At 46.2% G+C, this 21,847-nt stretch overlaps 1 protein-coding gene across 5 annotated transcripts in view; it reads left to right on the top strand.

The window, feature by feature from the left end:
• CYTH1 (cytohesin 1) overlaps positions 1 to 21,847 on the top strand; it is a 103,294-nt gene that overhangs the window by 36,210 nt on the left and 45,237 nt on the right. The window contains exon 1 of one of the 5 annotated variants that reach the window (XM_037993495.2): positions 4,646 to 7,701. The exons of 3 other annotated variants lie outside the window; for them this stretch is intronic. In XM_037993495.2, coding sequence (XP_037849423.1) covers positions 7,674 to 7,701 — 28 coding nt within the window. In that variant the 5' untranslated portion in view covers positions 4,646 to 7,673. Of the gene's footprint in view, positions 1 to 4,645; positions 7,702 to 15,499; positions 20,463 to 21,847 lie in introns of those variants that run through there. One more of the 5 variants, XM_037993496.2, reaches the window with a different exon arrangement.

Genomic DNA, 21,847 nt, shown 5'->3' with positions numbered 1-21,847 from the left:
TTTCTCCCTCATTGTAGCCCCCCAAATACTGGTGGTCAGTTTTATACTCCATACAACCCAGGTAGGGGATTGGAGAATACTTCTTTGGGTAACTAGTCCAAGCAAAAATAAACTACAGAGCCCTACATGTGGGGTCTCTACACATTACTGCCTTATCATGTTACATTGCCATGCATCCATCTGTAGGGCATGCCTACCACACAGCTTTTAACCAGGTTATTAGTGTGTCACTCTTAAATGAGGAGAAATAGACTATGCTTGCTAGAGACTTAAGGAAAACCTTCAGTGTTAGCAAGCAGAAGAGCAAATAGAAGTTTAAGGAAACGGGTCATGGGACATTAGAAGAAAGCTTTACAAACTATATACTTAAGAGTCTCAGATATTAAATTAATGAAACAAGAATAGGCTGCTATCAAAAAGGACTGTGGGTTGAGTCTTTCTTATCTGAAATGCTTGGAACCAGACATGTTCTAGATTTCAGAACTTTTTGGATTTTGGAGTACCTGCACTGTACTTGCCAGAGCATCCCTAATCTGAAAACTAGAAATCCAAAATGATCCAGTGAGCATTTCCTTTGAGTGTCGTGTTGGCACTCACAACATGTAGGATTTGGGCACGTTTCAGGGATTTCAGATTTTGGGTTTGTGTTAGGTAGACAGCTTCAGAGGCCATGACACGGGAGCAAAGCTGGAGACCAGTGTGGGGTCTGGTGCACTGTGGACGAGGACAGAGAAGGAGGGGCTGGTGAGTGGACGGAGATGATGGGAGAATTCTCCACAATCCCACAGCCCAGAGATAATGATTGTTAATGTGTTAAGTATATATTCTTCCTGGCTTATTTCCTTTTTCATTTTTATAGTCTATGCATTTTTGTTACATGATTTTTTCATTTAACAGTATAACATAGACATCTTTCTGTCTCTACAAAAATAGTTATGCAACATTTTCCAATTCCTTTTTTTAAGTGCCATGGAATACTTTTAAGTAACTTGCAGGACAAATGCCCACACTAAATAAATACAACAGAAGCTCTGACATCACTACACCACAGAAGCATAGACATTAAAATACTACATTATGTCTGTCTAGTTGGCATGTGTTTTAAATGATAATCCACACTGTGTATTTAGCTGTGGCTAGGCTAGCACTTTATTTTATTTATTTATTTATTTATTTATTTATTTATTGAGACGGAGTCTTGCTCTGTCTCCCAGGCTGGAGCGCAGTGGCACGATCTCAGCTCACTGCAACCTCTGCCTCCCAGGTTCAAGTGATTTTCCTGCCTCAGCCTCCCGAGTAGCTGGGATTACAGGTGCGCCCACCACCATGCCAAGCTAATGTCTGTATTTTTAGTAGAGACAGGGTTTCACCATGTTGGCTAGGCTGGCCTCGAACTCCTGACTTGAAGTGATCCACCCGCATCGTCCTCTCAAAGTGCTGGAATTACAGGTGTGAGCCACCACACCTGGCCTATTTATTTTTGAGACAGGGTCTCACTCTTGCCCAGGCTGGAGTGCGATGGCACAATCATAGCTCACTGTAGCTTCAACCTTGCAGATTCAAGCGATCTTCCTGCGTCACCCTCCCAAGTAGCTGGGACCACAGACATGTGCCACCACGCCCAGCTAATTTTTACATTTTTTATAGAGACAGAGTCTCACCTTCTCTCCCAGGCTGGTCTCAAACTCCTGGGCTCAATCAGTCCTCTCACCTCAGCCTCCCAGAGGGCTGGGATTGTAGGCATGAGCCACTGGCCCAGCAGGCCAGCATGTTAGAAGGCAGCTGGTAAATAAAAACAGTTATTTTGGAAATCAGTTTTATAGCAGTGTATAGTGAGCCTTAAAGTAGTTCCTATCTTTTGACCAACCCTTAAGCCCACTTATAGAAATTTAGCCCAAGGAACTAGTAGGAGCTGAGGAGGCAAAGGTTACAAGGATGTTGCAGCATTTTACAGGATGTAAGGAAAGAAAAAGATTAATGCCAACAGTAGAACTGGTTAAGTAAGTTACAACATATACGTAATGCAACCATTAAACATACCGGCTCCTTCAATTCCCTTCCAGCCTTAGGGTTCTTTCTAGCCTTCCCCCTTTTCATGTTTCCAAATTCCTTTTCCTGACAGTAGGAAACCTGGTCCCCATGATCTGGCTTGAGGGTCGCACTCGACACCTTCCTTTTGCCCCCAGCTCTACTTCCTGTCCGATCCCATCCTGCTCTCTGCCTGAGGCTGTCCTGGAGGGAGTATGTTTTCAGGCTCTTGTACTCTCTGGTTCCTGGTTGGGTTTGACCAGGAGATGGGAGGGTGAGGGAAGAGTGAGGTCAAGGTGAATCTGTCCTGCTGGTGACTAAGGCTTGCTGAATCCTCTGCCAACGCTCTTGCCAGAGAGCTCCCATTTGCCACTTGTAGCAGCAGTATGGTGCCCTCGCACCCCGTCTGACTTAGCAGTGATGGGGGCTGCCCCTGTTGCTAATCCAGGGAGCTTTGTTACTCCTTGATGTTCTCTCTAAACTCTGCCCTCACTCTGCCTATCTTACCTTTCTCCACACTCCCACTCTAGGAATGTTTCTGTCTCTGGGATTGTGATTGATATGGGTATTATGCTTTCAAAAAACAAACCTTCCCTATAATATTACATAAATATTCATGTAATTTTTTTCTAGTGTCATTTATTTAATTTCTTTGTAGAAATAGGATCTTGGTCTTGAACTCCTGGCTTCAGGTTGGTCTTGAACTCCTGGCTTCAAGCAGTCCTCCCACCTTGGCCTCCCAAAGTGCTGGGATTACAGACGTGAACCACAACTCCCAGCCTAGTTTTAAAACATTTTAGGCCGGGCATGGTGGCTCAAGCCTGTAATCCCAGCACTTTGGGAGGCCGAGACAGGCGGATCACGAGGTCAGGAGATCGAGACCATCCTGGCTAACATGGTGAAACCCCATCTCCACTAAAAAATACAAAAAACTAGCCGGGCGAGGTGGCAGGCGCCTGTAGTCCCAGCTACTCGGGAGGCTGAGGCAGGAGAATGGCGTAAACCCGGGAGGCGGAGCTTGCAGTGAGCTGAGATCCGGCCACTGCACTCCAGCCTGGGTGACAGAGGGAGACTCCATCTCAAAAAAAAAAAAACGAAAAAAACATTTTAAACTATTATATGCTTGTGTATTCCCACTTAATCTGTTGCTGGAGGGGGTGAGGCTAAAGTCTATTTAAGGGATTTATTAATTAAAAATATAGAATGTCTTGAATCAACAGCGCTTGCATCAGAGTGCCCTATGTGTGATTTGTCATATGAATGGCCACGAGTGTTTTCTTCTACTCTGTTGGTTTATTGCTTTTCACAGGGCCTGTGCTAGCTCCTGAATGTTTCCGATATCATTTGTTCAGACACTGCTCCGAGGCCCTAGATTATTGTTCTGGTTTTGTAATGTGCCATTATTTTTTTAGTTATTTTAAAGTGTACTTTGAAACTTCTAAAAAGTTTCCATTTAAATAAATACATTGTAATCTAACACTCTGTTTGGGATTGATACTATAGATATGCCTTATGAGTTGGGTTATTATATGTGTTAGTCTCTCAGAGGCAATCCCAGTTTATGCTGACTGACTGATGTAATTATTAATAGTGCCCATTTGCAACCTCAAAAATATCTCAATATGGATGATAAATTATATGGTCACTTACAAGTGAGCGAAACATAGTTTGGTGATGCAATGGTTAAATGTCTGTTTTAAGGAATTGGAGACATGAGATTCATTATTTTCTTTTTTAACAGTGTTAGTTGTTGTACTAGAGATGACAGTGTGATGTCGAGCCAGGTACGCCTTGCCATGCTTCCAGCTTTAAGGGACGCTGCCTGGCCAGGAGCCTATGAGGTGGCCTGCTGTGCCCAGTAGGGATGATGGCTATTACATGAGCCAGTCAGAGTCCCTCTTTTGCGAATGTGAAGTGGAAGTATAACAAGAACGAGGCATTGAATCGTGGGAACAGAAGCTAAAAGTCGCGAGGCCTGGAGGAGCAGGGGACCTGGGAGGCCATGGGTGGGTGGAAGGAATGATGGGGCCTGTGAGGCAGAGGTTGTGGGGAGTGGAGAGGGGGACCCGGTTGGCAGCCTATCAGAAGATAGTAGCTCCAGGCCTGGTGCAGTGGCTCACGCCTGTAATCCCAGCACTTTGGTAGGCTGAGGAGGGTAGATCATTTGAGGTTAGGAGTTTGAGACCAGCCTGCCTAACATGGTGAAACCCCGTCACTACTAAAAATACAAAAATTAGCTGAGCATGGTGGCAGGCACCTATAATCCCAGCCACTCAGGAGGCTGAGGCAGGAGAATCGCTTGAACCCCAGAGGCAGAGGCTGCAGTGAGCCGAGATCGCGCCGCTGCTCTTCAGCCTGGGCGACAGAGCGAGACTTGGTCTCAAAAAAAAAAAAAAAAGAAGAAGATAGCAGTTCCATTCTTTCATTTGCCAGGCCGGAAGGCTTGGAATCACCCTTGAATTCTCTCTTTTACACCTCACATGGACTCCATTGACACATCCTTGGCTGTACCCTGAAAGTAAATATGGCAAGAATATGGCCACTTCTATCAAGTAAGCCGCCAACCCGTCTCACCTGGATGACTATAGCAGCCCCCAGCTGGTCTCCAGCTCCTGTGCTGGCTGTCTCTAGTCTGTTCTTCCCCATAGCCAGAGTGGTCTTGTTACAAAGGAAGCCACAAAATGCTGTGTTGCTCCGAACCCTGGCAGCAGCTATGCATCTCACCCAGAATGGAAACCAGAGTCCTTAAAATAGCCACCAAGGCCCCATGCAGTTCGCCCACTGCCCTCCTCACCTCTGCGACCATATCTTCCACTCCTCCCTACACTGTTCTTCCTGCTCCGGCCACAGTAGCCTCCTGGCCCTTCTCAGCAGAGGCCTTCCCTGACTGCACTTCCACTTCCCCCACTCCGCAGTACTTATTACCATCTGACATACTGCATATTTTACTTACTTGTTTCCCTACCTTTCCCATCTCGACAGAGTGGAGACACCATGAGGGCAGGCATTTTTGTCTCTTTGGTCCTCTGATGTCTCACTAGTGGCTGGCACTTAGTGTGCTCAGTGAATGTTGAATGAAACACAAATGATACAACTAGCTTTGTAAAAACTTTTTAAAAACAAGTGACAGGTTATGACAAAATATTTGTAACTTTTAATACAAAGGATTTGTAATCTACAAATGATTTTAAAAATGATAAGCAATGGAAAAGTGGGCAAAGACTTTGAAAAAGCAATTCACGAAAGGGGAAATACCTCAAACTTATGAAAAAGGTAATCAGCCTCATCAGTAAAATCAGGTCAGTGCAAGTGACCACCAACAATGAGAAACCGTTTCCCACTGTCTGCCTGGCAGGAGTTAGGCTTGGTCCCATCAGGGACGTGGCAAAAGCACTTTGGCAGCATCTGTGAAGGCTTTAAGTACTCAGGCCTCATGACCAGCTTTTCTGCTGGTCTATCTGGGTGTCTATTCCAGAGAAATGCTATACCATTTGACGGTAGGGAGAAAATAGAAGTGACCTGTCCTCTTTTAAGTTGGGATCACTGGCTGTGAATCAGACCTGATACCAGAAGATAGAAATGCTGTTTGGGAATCAATAAACATAGGTTTTGAAATGGTGCAGGGTGGGACTTAAAACTGTGATTTTGACATACTAAACCAAAAGGTGACATGTTGGGTTTATATTAGTTGCCGCTACAAAACTAAGTGTTGTTTTTTTTTTTTTTTTAAATACATGCATATGTATTTATTCAACTGTTATTAGGCAAGAAAGAAGAGAATGTGATGAAGTCTCTGCCCTGGAGTCATGTCAACACCTGTGGTCACCTTCAGAGTCTGACTGGAGACAGCGCCCTGTTGTCTTGCTATAGATGTGTGTGTTTCCAACTCTCCTATGAGAACTGACCAAAGTCTAGCACTTCCTGCAAAGCTGCTGCACGAGTTTGCATTTACAACCAAGACTAATAGGGAGGGGTTTGGGAGTCCAGCAGAGAGCAGGGTGTGGAGTGGGGGCTCTGCAGCCAGGTCTCGTGCTTTGGCAAGCTGTGTAACCTCTCTGGGTGCTAGCATCCTCATCTGTGATCTGGGGATGGCGAGGACACTCGCCCCATGGGATGTTTTCAGGATTAGATGAGTTAAGTCACATCAAGCTAGGCAAAGAGTAAGCACGTGATAAATGTTAGTTACCTACTGTGATGATGCAGTGGGAAGCTATATCTGGAGCCAGCAGTTCTTCTTGTGAGAAGTTTTTTCTATGAAGATAATTAAAAAGATGTGCCAAAACGTGTGCACACGTGTATTGAGATGCATAGAAAAATTGGAAATCACTTAGAAGTCTAACAATATGGGGCTGGTTAAACATTATGTCTAGACTGAGAAGAATAATAAATGTGATAGATGTCCATTTACAGGAGTGAAAAAATGTTTGTTATAAGTAAAAGTAGGTGGCTATAAAACAACATAAAATATCGTGTGTGTGTGTGTGTGTGTCTATAAAAGAGAGAGAATATATATAATACTTATAACAAAAGTCTGGAAAATGTCTACCAAAATGTCATCATTGGTTATCTCCTGGTGATAGGATTAAGGTGTTTTTTTTCCCCTTGTTACTATTTTCTAATTTTCAACAATGAATATGTGTCATGAACATAATAGGACTATGCAGGAAAGAATCTTGGGTGCGGCATATTACAAATTATAATGAGGATAAAACTGAACTTAGATTGGGAGTTTGGCCCTTGGATTTTTTTTTTATTATTATTATTTTGCCTCTAATATCTGCTTTCTGCTTTTAGCCTGTGACCTCATAACACGCTGTAATGATTACGATCTCTTAGTCACTGTCTTGGGAAATGGGCTATTATCTCATCGTAAGGGGACCAGGGATTTTAATGATCCATTTTAAGAAATGTAGTCAGCTTTCCATGGGCTCCCCATCCATGGATTTAACCTATTGTGGATGGAAAATATTTGGAAAATAAAAAAAGGTCATACCTGTACTGAACACATACAGACTTTTTTCTTTTCATTTTCTCTAAACAATATAGCATAACAACTGTTTACATAGCAGTTACATTGTATTTGGTATTAGAAGTAATCTAGAGATGATTTAAAGCATATGAGTAGATGTATGTAGCTTATGTGCAAATAATTAAGGACTCAAGCATCCGTGGGTTTTGGTGTCCATGGGGGTTCCTGGCACCAGTCCCCCTTGGATACCAAGGGACAACGATACTGGAAAGTGAAGAGAAAAACAGCGGCGAGCCCTGGCTATGACTTTGGTTGGGTTTGAGAAGAGACTAGAAGTGTGGCTACTAAACTGGTTTGACTCCAGTGTAAGATTGCTTTCAGGGAAGCAGATGGTTAACACACTCGGAAGGTGCTTGAGCTTGACTTCAGGAACTGGGTGGTGGCACTGACTGGGAGTGCCGCTTCTTTGGAGGCTGGAGGCTGATTGGCCCAGGCGTGCAGCCAGCCATTGCCTGTGTTCAGGAAGCAGCTCTGAGCTGTCCTAGTGGCTGGGCAGCTTCACAGGTATCCCCGGCCCCTCCCAGTCAGACCCCACAGGAAAACTTGGCTCTCAGTAAGTTACCGCTCTCCTTAAAGGACAGAGCGGACTTTTCGTGTCCAGCTGTAAGGAAACAAGATGGTCCTTAAAACCGAAGAAGAGGATGGTGAGTCACAGCTGCCGCCCCCAGCCGGGACTACACAGCTTGGGGTATATGGAGTGGAGTTTTCTGTATCTCTTTTGATTAGTATGTGAAATCCTCTGAGGATAGTTTACTGAGCCTTTTGGGGAGGAGTTAAGGACCAACCTAGACTCTGGTTTTTATCTTACTGTTTTCAGGAGAAAGACTGCATAGTCTCTTAGTAGTTAGGAAGCTGAGGCTCTCTTGGGGGGGGGTGTGTGTGTGTGTGTGTGTGTGTGTGTGTGTGTGTGTGAGTGAGAGAGAGAAGAGAGAGAGAGAGAGAGAGAAAGGTAACTCAGTGTTTTTAAACCAAAGAGGTTCCCCTCCAATCTTTGCTTCCGTTAGAGTTCTGCGTTGGGTGTTTCTTGGTAGGTTCCACTTCATACTTGTTGACTGTATCTACTTCCTGTATCGAAATAACAGTTGGTCAGAACTTCTGGGAATTCCACAGATATCCAGAAAGAATCTGATGCTGAAAAGTAAAGACATTAGAGATCAGATTGAAAGAACCAGTGAGATTCAGGATAAATAATACTTGTTTTATTAAATAAAATGTATCTAAGGGAAAAGACAATTAATGTGGTCTTCTCCCTTTGGTTGTTAGGTGAGGACTGTTTGAAGCCTGGGAGGACAGGGTCTGTAGAACTTCCTTCATCTGCTCCACACCCGTACTGTAAACAGTGGAGCTATGAGTAATGGCATGACGAGTTGTGGCTTCTAAATCCCAAGAGATTCTGCCGAAGAGCTGTGTCTTAAAGCCCTGGGTCAGCACAGGAGTTGTGTTTGTGGACATGTGTGTGTTTTATTGTATTTTATTGTGCCACGTTTATCAGATGGTGATGTTGTAATGCTGTAAGACAAAATAGTAAAATGTGTACTGCTTTGTAGCTGGTAATGTATGATATATTTAAATTTGGAATAAATATTTGGCTGTGTTTCAAAGTGGATTTTGTGAAAGTTGTAATAAAATTTGGGGGTCCTCTTTAGGCTTTTCCCACTCTGATTCACGATAAAGCACATATTTTAAAGCCCCACCTCTAAGTGCAAATGATCCTGGACAGTGTCCACGGGCAACACTGAAAACTGCAGCACGTGTCGGGGACGCTGGGAGAGAAGCACGCACAGGTGTCCATAACGATACTTCTGTATCTGAAGAGGGGACAATAGTGAGGGGCAGTGCCAGGCCAGGACTGAACTGCCTGATTGGTGCTTTTGTAACTGAAAGGTGAGTCCACGCTAGCCAAGGTCTAGTTCCAAAGGGAACACTTTTGAGAGTGGAAGAGGACACTAGTGACTATGCTGGAACAGCGGGAGTGAGCGGGGCCCGGCCGTGGTCCCTCATGCTTACTGGCTGCTGGTTACTGTGGGTGAGCCTAGCTTCAGACCCACCTGAGGTGCAGTGTAATAGTCACTTTTTATCCTGGAGGCTTTAAAAGTCAACATAAACTACCCTATTAAACAGTGGGAGTGAGGGGGGCGGAGCATGGGGTTAGGGACCGGGAGCTTAGAGGTCGAATTAGTGAACAGCTTTGCTTTGACCAAGTAACCTTAAAGAACTGGTGCTTCTCCGCTTCCCTCACCCCCTCCCATGGCGTTTCCTTGTGTTGTCACCTGGGACTGAAGGCAGCGTTGCCCTTTAAACCACCGCTAAAATAGATGCCCTTAGACATTGCCATGAGAGACAGAGTGGCATTTAGGTAGGTGTAAAAGGGGGGGAACAAATGGAGTTTCCTCTGGCAGGTCCCTGAAATCCCAGGGGAGGGCAGAAGTTAAGAGTTGGTTATGCTTTCCACAGAGCTGCTTTTAACTAGACTTAATGCCCTAAAGAACACGCCTAAGAAAGGGTATGTGGGGGTTTTTGAAAATATTCTTTAAAGAAGTCAGACTCTTCTGCTATATTAATCTCAAACCCACAATTTTTAGGTTAAAAATATTGCTTTCTGGCTGGGTGCAATGGCTCATGCCAGTAATCCCAGCACTTTGGGAGGCCAAGGCAGGCAGATCACCTGAGGTCAGGAGTTCGAGACCAATCTAGCCAACATGGTGAAACTCTGTCTCTACTAAAAATACAAAAATTAGCCGAGTGTGGTGACAGGAGCCTGTAATACCAGCTACTTGGAGGCCGAGGCAGGAGAATAGCTTGAACCCGGGAGGCCGAGGTTACAGTGAGCTAAAATCATACCACTGCACTCCAGCCTGGGTGACAGAGTGAGACTTTGTCTCCAAAAAAAAAAAAAAAAAAAAAAAAATGCTTTCTGCCTTTCTTACCTGGTACACTGGTACATACATCAGTTTTCATTCTGTATATGTGTGTTTGTGAGAATTAACCAGTGTAATTAATTGGGCACTATTTTCTTAACTACCATAAATTACTATTATTTTTAACTATTTAATCTTGTTAATGGCTAGTCACCCTTGATTTGCCTTTTTTTTTTGAGACAAGAGTCTCGCTCTGTGGCCCAGGCTGGAGTGCAGTGGTGCACTCTTGGCTCACTGCAACCTCTGCCTCCCAGGTTCAAGCGATTCTCCTGCCTCAGCCTCCTGAGTAGCTGGGACTGCAGGTGCCCGCCACCATGCCCAGCTAATTTTTGTAATTTTTGTAGAGACGAGGTTTTGCCATGTTGGCCAGGCTTGTCCTGAACTCCTGACCTCATGTGATCCACCCACCTCGGCCTCCCAAAGTGCTGGGATTATAGGTGTGAGCCACTGTGCCCAGCCTTGATTTGCCTTTGAACCCTCTCTTTGGCATCTCTTTGGGATAGAATCCAAAATCTTTGGTGTGGGACCTGAGACCCTTCATAGGCAGATGCTAAGCCCCTTTCCCGGTGGCAGTTCAGGCCTGCTGTGTCCTGGGCCCTGCCCTGTGGTGTGCCCATTGTTTCTGGCCTCCGTCACTCCCATACGCTTTATCTTGCTTGGTATACACCATTCTCTCTCCTTCTGGGGAATCCATTGGTCCTTCAAGTTCTGGCTCATAGGCTGGCCCCTCTGAAGCCTCTTGGCATCGCCTGGAATTCTGTGAGTACTTGCCGCACTTGGCCGCTGTGGCGGGGTGTGCTGCTGCTACGGGCTTACATGGCTCTCCCCGCTGGCCTTCACTTTCTGTGCAGGCCAGGGACTGGAGCTGTTTAAATCCCAGCTCCAAGCACAGGCTGCGTCTATGGCAGACGCTTAGTGAATGCTGAGCTGAAGTGAATCTGTGTATTTCAGCAGGAGAAAAACGAGAGCTGAGGATGCAGCCGGTGACCTGAGTGTGAATTGGGCTCTATGAGTAGTGTACCTGAGGTAGATTATTTGTACTCAGTGAGTCTTTATCTTACCTGTAAACTGATGAGAACAGTGTATAGTTCATTGTCAGGAAATAAGCAGAGTTACAGTTGAACTTTGTTGAAAAGTTAAAAAAAGTGGAAATGAGAAAATGTTTAAGCTGTAAGATAGCATGTGCGTATAAACTAGTATTATTTGTAGGAAACTATGCCAAATAGTATAAAGTATAGGCTTCCTCAGTGGGACACTGGATTTTCAGATTGCATCTAAAATGTTGTCCTTGATGAACTTTCCATGTTATCCTTTTTTTTTTTTTTTTTTTTTAAAAGATGGAGTCTTATACTCTGTTGCCAGGCTGGAGTGCAGTGGTGTGATCTTGGTTCACTGCAACCTCTGCCTCCCAGGTTCAAGCGATTCTCCTGCCTCAGCCTCCCGAGTAGCTGGGACTACAGGAACATGCCACCACGTCCGGCTAATTTTTGTATTTTTAGTAGAGACAGGGTTTCACCATGTTGGCCAGGATGGCCTCTGTCTCTTGACCTCATGATCCACCCGCCTCGGCCTCCCAAAGTACTGGGATTACAGGCGTGAGCCACCACACCCAGCAGTTATCCCATGTTTTAATGTGTGCCATGGGATTGTGGTAGTCTCTAGTTGGACAAGTTGCTTAGGTTGAGGTGTTTGCAGGAAGACCTGAGGTGCTGTAACTATCAATTCATATCCTTCTAGATATTTCTCACTCCCTTCCTTATGGATTTTGTATTTTGCAGAATCAAAAATGGTTACATCTTTATTTTTAAGCAGGAGCATGTTTGGCATTGTACAAAGCATACATCATAGCAAGAAACCTGTATCACCATCTGCTGTGACAAGTTTTGAAGAGGATTCACTCTGGTTTGAATTTTATAGGCTTTCCTGTTGAGTACACCAGAGATGAATGCTCATGGTATTAGACAGAGGATGAGAACTGCACTTTCTTCTTAATGAAGGTGAATATAAACAAGGGCTTGGATTCTGCCCCTTTGAAGAAAGCTGACCCTGACCCATTGTCTGAGTCTTTCTGTAGCCTCTCAAGTTCTCTCTTCATTATGGAATATGAAAGCACAGGACTGGCTGTGGGGGGTCAAAACCCAAAGTCTGATTAGACAGGAGGGAATGTGGAAGGCAGCAGGTGGAATTTTCTAAGAAGTCAGTATCGGTGGAGAGAAAAGGCAGGTTATCATAGGTCTTGGTAGGCACAGGTCTGGGCATTAAGAGCTTTATTAGCCTGCAGTGTGGTCAGCCGAAGGGAGGACAGAGTCAGGGACCGTAGATGCAGATAGGAAGCAGAGTTGGTGCAGGAGTGGCCCTAGGAAACAGGAGAGATTCCCGTTTTCATCCACCCCTCCCTGTGCTTCAGGAGGGTTCGCGGGAATGTGTGTGGCTGCAGGCTGACAGAACCTGCAAGCAGGTTACTGCTGGTTAAATCAGAGATGGAGGGCTAGACTTCCTGGAAATTTTTAATAGTATCCATCTCTCATTTTTCCCTTGGATTTTGACAATCCTGCAAAGGCAACTTTACTGAATTTATAGTGTTCTTGTCTCTGCCTTTCTTTCTGTTTTCAGCCCAGCTGAGATTTCCTTTTTAGAAAAGGACTCTTTAAAACTGCCACCATCTTCTCCTGTTTACCTTCTGAAGAACTTCAACTTATGGGGAATTCCTGTGGGTTTTGTGTTACATCTGGAGCCATTAAGTAATTAACTGGGACAGAGTCACTAACAGTTGTGTAATCACAGACTCTTAAAGCCATGAGGTGCCTTAGAAGTTATCTAGTCTAGCCCTGGTCAGTTCAGTCAATGAAAGCCATTGCTGTGGCTCCTGGGAAGGACTCTGAAAACTGAGCCCAAATCAGCCAGGATTTTAAGTTTTAACAGCCACTGTTGAGTTTTGATGATCTCATGCCTTCATATATTCCTAGTTACCTTTTTGTTTTTCTCCTGACTACATGATGTGTTTGATTCTGTAGACCTAGGTAATACACTAGGGGAAAAATGGAGACAGAAAAGTCAAATTCTGCTGTCCTGTAGATCAGCTGGTATGTGAGGACTCGCCCAGACACATTCATTTCTTCCTTAAGAAAATAATTTTGTGCCGAGCGCAGTGGCTCACACCTGTAATCCCAGCACTTTGGGAGGCCGAGGCTGGCGGATCACAAGGTCAGGAGATCGAGACCTTCCTGGCTAACATGGTGAAACCCATCTCTACTAAAAATACAAAAAATAAGCCGGGCGAGGTGGCGGGCGCCTGTAGTCCCAGCTACTCGGGAGGCTGAGACAGAGAATCACTTAAACCCAGGAGGCAGAGCTTGCAGTAAGCCGAGGTCATGCCACTGCACTCCAGCCTGGGCCACAGAGCGAGACTCCGTCTCAAAAAAACCAAAAAAACAACAAAAAAAGAAAATAATTTCGTAACTTGTATCATGTTCTTCCATCCTCTACAGAGGAATCGTGGAAGCTCAACTTCTGACCTAAAAAAAGATGCAGTGAATTTCTTTTTTGAGTCAGTGACTGTTTTTTTTTTTTTTTTTTTTGAGATGGAGTCTCGCTCTGTCGCTCAGGCTGGAGTGCAGTGGCGCGATCTCGGCTCACTGAAAGCTCCGCCTCCCGGGTTCACGAAATTCTTCTGCCTCAGCCTCCAGAATAGCTGGGACTACAGGCGCCCGCCACCACACCCAGCTAATTTTTTTTTGTATTTTTAGTAGAGACGAGGTTTCACTGTGTTAGCCAGGATGGTCTTGATCTCCTGACCTCGTGATCCGCCCGCCTCGGCCTCCCGAAGTGCTGGGATTACAGGCGTGAGCCACCGCGCCCGGCCTAGTCAGTGATTATTGATGCCTTTCCTTCTGGTGTCTAAAGCCTCTTTCCGTTTGTATTTTCTGTGAAGAGTCAGGATTCTGAGTCACAGAATTCATATGAAATCACAGCAGAATGGGTGTAGTTACGACAGGCACGTCATGGGCATTAGAACAGCATCCAAGGATGTTTCTTCTATAATAGAAATATTGGGCCAGTCTGAGCAAATGATAAGTGGCTAGGGGCATTTCTGTATTTTCTTTGAATAAAAACTTCAACATCAAATTTTGGGTTAGTTGTGGATCCAGATACACAGACAGGCAGAAAAGGAAGAGTCCAAGCCTCCCCCACTCTCCTTCCACAGTCCTTGCTTTGAAAGGTGATTCCTGCTGGCAGTTTCAGGTACGTCCTTCTCAGAAGCTCCCTGTGTGTTTAGCAAGCATAGGTGTTACCTGTGAGAAGGTGTTCAGTGCCATCCTGTTTCACCAGATGTGTCTTAGCGATCTTTTCATATTGGCATTTACAAATCACCTCATTCTTTTAAATTACCAAATAGTGCTTAGGTAGTTTAAAATTTTGGGAATTTGGGGCGCATAGCCATTCTTAAATGGAATTTAAGAATCAAATTCCTAAGTTTGATTCAAATCAAATCAAAAGGTATGTGCTGTGTATGTTTTGCTCGTGCCAAAGGTCGCACCAGTTTACACTCTCCCAGCAGCACGGGAGACTACCTGTATAGCCCACTCCCCTGACAGTATTCTGTGTCCTCTGGCGTTCTGACTCCTGCCAGACTAATGGAAAATGGTGTGTTATTCGTGTTTTAATTTGCGTGAAACACATAGTGACTGTGAGCATCTTTTTCTGTGTGACCATTTGTATTTCTCTTTTTGCAATCTGCCTTTTATATGCTTTGCTCATTGTATTCATCTTTGTTTTACTAATTTTTATGCTGCTTTCTTTGTGACTTAAAGAAGCTAACCCTAGCCAGGTGTGGTGGCACACGCCTATAGTCCCAGCCATTCTGGAGGCTGAGATGGGAGTATCGCTTGAGGCCAGGAGTCTGAGGCTGCAGTGAGCTATGATCACACCACTGCACTCCAGCCTGGGTACAGAGTGAGACCTTCTCTCTGAAAATAATAAGTTAATTAATTTTTTTAAAAGATATTAACCCTTTGTCGTATGTTTTGTGAATTTATTGTCCTAGTTATTTACCTTTTGGCTTATGGGATATTATTTTTCACTCAGAAGCTTTTCATTTTCATGTCGCAAATGAACAGACTCACCAATATTATGACTATATTAATTCATGCTCTATTCTAGAATTACTCAGGTTTTATTTTACATTAACATCTTTGATTAAGCTAGAATTCATTTCAGCTTAGTTTTATCCCAAATGGCTGGCTGGCTATTTATTTGCCCAGCACCCTTGACTGAATAATCCTATTTTTCTTTACCGATTCAAAGTGCTACCTGTGTGTTTCAGTATTTCTTGAGTTTGTTTTCTGGTCTTTTTCTTCTCCTGCGGTTTCAATTACCGAAGCCTCACGTGCTTTAATCTCTGGTAGCTGCACCCTCACATTACCCTTTCTCCCCTTCATGTTTTTCTGACTATTATATGTTTTCCCATGTGAAGTTTAATATCCTTTTTATTATACTTCTGTAAACATCATGTTGGTAAAGTAAATAATTTTTTTTGAGACAGAGTTTCACTGTCATTGCCCAGGCTGGAGTGCAATGGCACGGTCTTGGCTCACTGCAACCTCTGTGTCCTGGGTTCAAGTGATTCTTCTGCCTCAGCCTCCCAAGTAGCTGGGATTACAGGCATGTGCCACCACACCCAGCTAATTTTGTATTTTTAGTAGAGATGGGGTTTCACCATGTTGGTCAGGCTGGTCTTGAACTCCTGACCTCAGATGATCTGCCCACCTCGACCTTCCAAAGTGTTGGAATTACAGGCATGAGCTACCACGCCTGGCGTAAAGAATATTTTTAAACATCGTGGTATACGTACGAGAACTTTCATTATTGGGGTCTTTCTACCTTTGCTCAGGTCCCCTTTGTTTTCCATGTTTCTTTTTCCTGTCTAGGGAGGCTGGCCCTGCTGCAGGAGCCAGCCTGGCCTGGGGAGGATTTACCAGTGTTTGGGGTAAAATAGAGTTTGTCCAGAGAAACCAACTATATCATGCCATCTAGAGGTGGGCATCCGTTTGTCATGGAGGGAGACCATAGGACACCTTCATGGTATCAGGGACTCACTGCTCTCTTCATGGGTCAGCACCTCTTGAGCTAGTTCTGGAGCAGGTGTGCTGACCTGGGTCTCAAAGGTGCAGAGCTTGGCCTGCCTTCTGCCCCTCCTCATTGCTCTCCTTGGCTGCCCCTGCCACAGGTCTCCTCTTTCTTCCTCCTAAAGTTCTGCCCGCTGCATGGGCAGGAGATAGGGGATGGTCCAAGAGCAGCCTCATGACAGCAGCCGAGATGGAGAAGAAGCCTGCCCTCCTAACACACTGAGTTGGCACCGGAAGAATGCACTGGCCAGGAGGCCGTGCCTGTACCAGCCTTGCCCTGCTGGTAGGTGGAGGCAGGGGGCCAGTACCGCGGGCCTGCCCGTGACTTGGAAGGCTGGTGCCCTCATCAGCTCCTTCTTACACTTCTCCCAAACTTTTGCACACCCGGACTCTGGGAAACTCTGGTAAGGGTGATGTCTGGAACAGGGAGCCGGTTTGTTCCTATTCTGAGGTGAAGGTAGAAATGACCTCCCTCTCAAGAGATCTTCAGGCCCTTCTCAGAGCAGGAACAGATGCCAGTTTTTGCTTCTTTGAACAAGAATTTTATGCTCTTAGCATTTACTGAAGAATAATGAGGCATTTTTAAGTATAGGGAGTGGAACAGAGTTTAAAGAAAAAAATCAAATAACTCCAGGCCTCTGTTTTCATGGGACACAGAAGGAGGGGAGATTGAGAATCCTGACTTGCCTAAGAGCTTTATGCTTATCATGTCTGTGGTGCTTGGAGCCTGTGGCCCAGGTGATTTGGGGTTTGGGGACGCCTCATGGGCAGAGAGGACCTTTGAGCAGCATTGTGAATTCGTGGGTTTGGGATGCTGATGAAACTGTTGAGATTTGAATGTATTCCTCGTGCCTCATTTTCCGCTTTAGAAATAAAGCGATTGGTGTACATTTCCCTTGCACACTTGTCAGAGGGTCGCTTTCTGGTTCCAGACACAGAACCAGAGACACAGAACTGGAAAGAGGATGGGAAGTCAGTAGCGGTTTGGGGAATTAGTGCTGGATAAGGATGGTAGTTGAAGCTATGAGCTGGAGTAGGGCGAGAAAACACTTACTTCTTTGCTACCACTTCTGAATGGAAGTGCAGACCGCGGTGCAGTGAAGACTACTGCAAAGCTTCCAGTTCCTTTTCTTTCTCATGGCACCTAGCTGCTGCTGCTTGCTCTTCCAGAAGAATTTCTTTCTTTATCTCTTGTCCCAACTCAACAACAGAATGGAATCCAACTATCTCAGTGTCAAATTCAAAGGCACCACAGTCTGCCTGGAGCTTGCTTTTCCAGGCTCTGTCCCTTGTGCCGCCCTTTCCACCTCTGTCTGGACTGCCCTCTCCCAGGCTTTCGCGTGGAGCCGTCTTGGACTAACCTGGGCCCTGCTCTTCTCTGATCCCCACTCTGCATAGCGCCTTGCAGACAGCATTTATTTGGCATTTACGGGCTGCCCGTTTCTTTTTTCTTTAAAAAGAATAGTAACACATGAGCCCTTTGAGGGCCGAAACCATGTCTTTCCAGCATTGTGTCTTCCACAGTAACTGACAGGGGGCCTCGTTTCCATGCAGTGAACTTTTAAAAAAATTGTTGAATTATGAGTCTGAGAAATTATTTTTTAAAACGTTCATTTTCTCTGTTGGGATTCCTGAGATGCCTGTTCTGTGGCCAGTCGTTTCCTGTGATTCTCTCTGATGGCTGTGGTTTGTTTCATAAGCTGGATTGTGCAGAGTATATATTGTGGCATCTGTTTTCTTCAGATATGAGGAGGGCCACACTGCACACTTCTTGGTTGCAGCTTTTTTTGTAACTTCTTTGTCGGCTGACATCCTTTTCTCATGTTGTCTGTGCCTAGAATTAACTGAAAGTGCAGGTTTTTGCCACCTGCAGTCTCTGGCCTGGGTCAAGCTAAAGCCTTTGCCTAGGTTCACACACTGCAGGTAAACCCCGGCTGTGATCCACTCTGTCAGCGTAGTGGAAGCTGGCCATGTTAAAGGGAGAGCCATAGTGAGCCTGGCACATGATGACTGAGCCTTCTGTAGAGAGTGACGGGTCAGAACTCACCTGCTGGGCTCTTTCAGTCCCCGAAGAGAGTGTGTATGTGTGTATGTGTATCTGTGTAAAAACCAGTGACGTCACCTCAAAATAAGACAGCCCTTAGGACTATGAAAAGTGCTATGAGAATATTTACAGTACAAGATATTACTGAAAAGCAAGAGCTTAATTCCACATACATGTGAAATCCCTGGGAAACATGGTAGTAGATAACCAGTGTGGATAGTCCAGGCTGTCTTCTCCGAGTGTGTTTGTATCATGTAATTTATCACCTGGTTATTTACCAAGTGATAAAGAAGGTCATCAGGTGATGGTTAATACATGTGAACTGAGCAGGGAGCATGGCTAGAGGAATCGGAGTTCTCCCTGTAGGAGGTAAGACTCGATGGATGGCGAGGATGAGGAAAGAAGCAAAGAGACATAACTGAGCACTCTGGTGGATCCAGGGAAAGTGGAGTCTTCCTAGGACCAGGAGGAGAGGTGGGATGGCTTACTAGACAGCGAGCAGGAGGAAGACGGGGGCCCAGGGACATGTTGCACTGGGACTCTCAATCTACATTTTGTAGAATTTTAGAATTTGTTTTTCATGGACTTAGTATGATTCTTTAAAATGAGTACTACTCTCTTGACACTAAAAGAAAATTGTCCACACTATGGCTGTTTCTTAAAAGACAGGCTGCAACGCAGAGCCAGGGTATTTGGGTCAGGCCTGGTGGCACTGCCTGGTGATGAGGACGTCTGTCCGCATTCCCCAGCCAGCCCAACCCCCATGCATGGCAGTGGAGGCAGGGCTTGCAGAGGGGTGGGTGCCTTCCACGATGATTTCCTAATGGCAGGAGACTGGAAGGGAGGGAGGGTATGGGAGTGTTTTTAGGATTCCCACTCCTTCTCCCATTGTTTATCTAGAGCAATGATTCTTAACCAGGGCAGTTTTGCCCCAGGGGGGACATTCAGCAATGCCTGGAGACCTTTTTGGTTATCACACCTGGTTGTGGGGAAGCAGGATGGGGGTGCTGCTGGCACCTGGTGGGTAGAGGCCAGGGACACAGCTAAGCACCCTGCAATGCACAGGGAAGCCCTGCCACAAAGAGTGACCTGCTCCCTATGCCAGTGATGCCCAGACTGAGGAAGCCCGCTCTAGCACAGTGATTTCCCTTTTACTTTCTAGTTGTTTAAAAAATACCTCCTCCCTTCTTAGTCAAAAGCTGTGTGTGGTCTGCAGTAACCTTGTATTCTGTGTCACTTAGGGGCCTGGGTCTCTGGAGTTCATGGTTTTGGGACTGGGGTCCCAAATCCACATGTTTAACAAGCGCCCTTGGTGATTCTCGTGCCCTCTGAGGTTTGAGAGCTGCTATCCTCGGGCTGTAGCCATATTTCTTGTCACCAGCCATCTTGTATTATCATCCCCAAGTTTCACTTGCCTAATATTCCAACCCGATATTAGGCAAGTGTCCTCAAAGGCGATGCAGCAGCCTCTGGTGAAGAAAGAACCGTTGGTGGCTGCAAGTGTACTGGGCAGGAGGCGAGTCCTTCTTGGTAAAAAGGCTGGAGTGTCCCGCGTGGAAGTGGAGGGCATGGGATCCCTGGAGGAAGGGAGCAAAGGATACTCCTCCTGAAGCCCCTCCAGGACGGTGCTGGAGCAGTCTGGTCAGTGCCACTGTGCCTGCTGACCTGATGCCGGGCAGTGGGAAGGACTAGGCTTGTGCCTTTAGGGTGACAGAACATCCACCCCCTAATCCAGTCTCTTGTTTATCCATGCAGTAAGGAGAGGGCATCTGGAGTAAGGCTAGCATTCTTGCAGTGAAAGCAGCATCAGGCTTTTGCTTCTGAGGGAGAGAGGAAAGCAAGTGCAGCCTGTGTGCAAATGCTGGCCGTGCCTCCCCTCCCCCCGGGAGGCCGGGAATGGGGGGTAGTAGGAGGGGCTGGCTGTGACTGCATTCATGGAAATGAGCCTGGAGGAGTGGAGCAGCACACACTTGGATCGTCAGCTAGGGCTGCAGCTCTGCGCGTCCATCTCTGCGCTCCGCACCAGCCTTCCCCACCCGGCCCGGCGCCTTTCCACCTGCAGGGCCGGTGCTCTCAGCTTTTGTTTTCTCTGGAAACCTTCTTCTCTGCCCCTGCTGTGCTGGCGCACACATGCTGTCCTTGCTCCGGCTCTCCCTGCACCTACAGCTGTGGGAGCTCCCGGCAGCCTGGGACTGTGGGGTCGCTGCACGGAGCCACCATGGCCTCTGACGCGGAGAGCTGTGACCTGCCGAGGCTTTGATGTTGCTGCCCAGGGCTGGCCAGGACACTGGGGCCGCAGGAGAGGGGACTCACCGTGGGTAAGAGGCTGGCGGATGGCGTGTGGAGCCCCGTCAGCAGATTCCCCATTATGCGTTGCTGCCTGCCTGCCTCTCCCACCCAGCAGCCAGCAGTAGGAGCTGATGTGTGCGTGGCCGTCTCTCTGCATGTCTGTCCTTTGGGTCTGCATTCTGTGCTCTTCTCTGAGGATTTTTCCGCTACACCTTTGGATAGGTATCCAGGCATTCAGTGTAGTTTCTTCTAGGCCTGAGACTTAGAAACACGCCAGTAGTCAATTTCCTTGGTCCAGCTTCCATGAGGTTTGAAATAGGGGGGCAGAAAGCAGAGGGACAGATTCAGGGTGATCTCCCCTCTATGCCCGCCGTCCACGGAGTTTCTGTTTTACTCATTAAGGACTTGGGAACCTTTCCTGGGCACGAGTCGCCCTCTTCCCATCGATACACATAGAAAAGGAGTTGGAATTGTACATCGCATTTAATGCTAGGGGTCCTTGCCAGCTGTCAGACTGAGGGAGAATATTTCAATGTACAGAAAAATCCAGAGCATTACAAAGGGCTAGCAAACAAATAGGTTTTAGGCACTGAGGGTGAAGTGAGAGAGAATTGACTTTCAAGCCACTAAGCCTCTATTTTGGACACGGAAGGGGTGTGGTGGCCCAGCTGTGCAAGCTGGCAGTGGTTGCAGCTGGCAGGCACGGGGAGTGGCAGCTTCGCCCAGGGGACAGGAGCCTGCCCCCTTGGGAGGAGGGGCAAGCAAGCTGATTTGGCTTATTTGGAGGAAGAGGGAACTCCAGGCTTTCCCTGGGGAGTGAAGGAGCACGCCGCTTGGCTCAAGGAGGCTGGGGGTAGAAAATGGTTCTTCCTTGTGGAGCTCTGCGTCCGGTCCCTAGGATCCTTTTGAAACAGCAGTGGAGTGCCAGAAAGAAGCTGCTGGGAAACCCCAGCTATATCAGATGTTGTCACTGTGAGCTTTTAGAAAAGGTTAAGTTTCTTAAAATGGTTGTTTTCTAGTTTTTATCTTTTATTGAAAGCTCATGTTAACTTTATTTTTCTAAACCAAATTCTTAGGATAAAATTTTGTCACTTAGGTTCTGTTACTACCTTGAAATGCAAACGAAGTCTTTGAGTTCTAGGATTTATTAAATTAAAATTTTTGATACCTTTTTTGTTTTTTGAGATGGAGTTTTGCTTTTGTTGCCCAGGCTGGAGTGCAATGGCGCGATCTCGGCTCACTGTAACCTCCGCCTCCCAGGTTCAAGCGATTCTCCTGCCCCAGCCTCCCAGGTAGCTGGGATAACAGGCGTGTGCTACCACGCCTGGCTAATTTTGTCTTTTTTAAGTAGAGACCGAGTTTAAACGTGTTGCAGGCTGATCTCGAACTCCTTACCTCAGGTGATCCACCAGCC

The sequence above is a fragment of the Chlorocebus sabaeus genome, chromosome 16 (assembly GCF_047675955.1).
Source record: "Chlorocebus sabaeus isolate Y175 chromosome 16, mChlSab1.0.hap1, whole genome shotgun sequence".
Taxonomy (NCBI): Eukaryota; Metazoa; Chordata; class Mammalia; order Primates; family Cercopithecidae; genus Chlorocebus; species Chlorocebus sabaeus.
The sequence above is the reverse complement of the archived record's forward strand: the minus strand, read 5'-3'. Positions and strand labels throughout refer to the sequence as shown.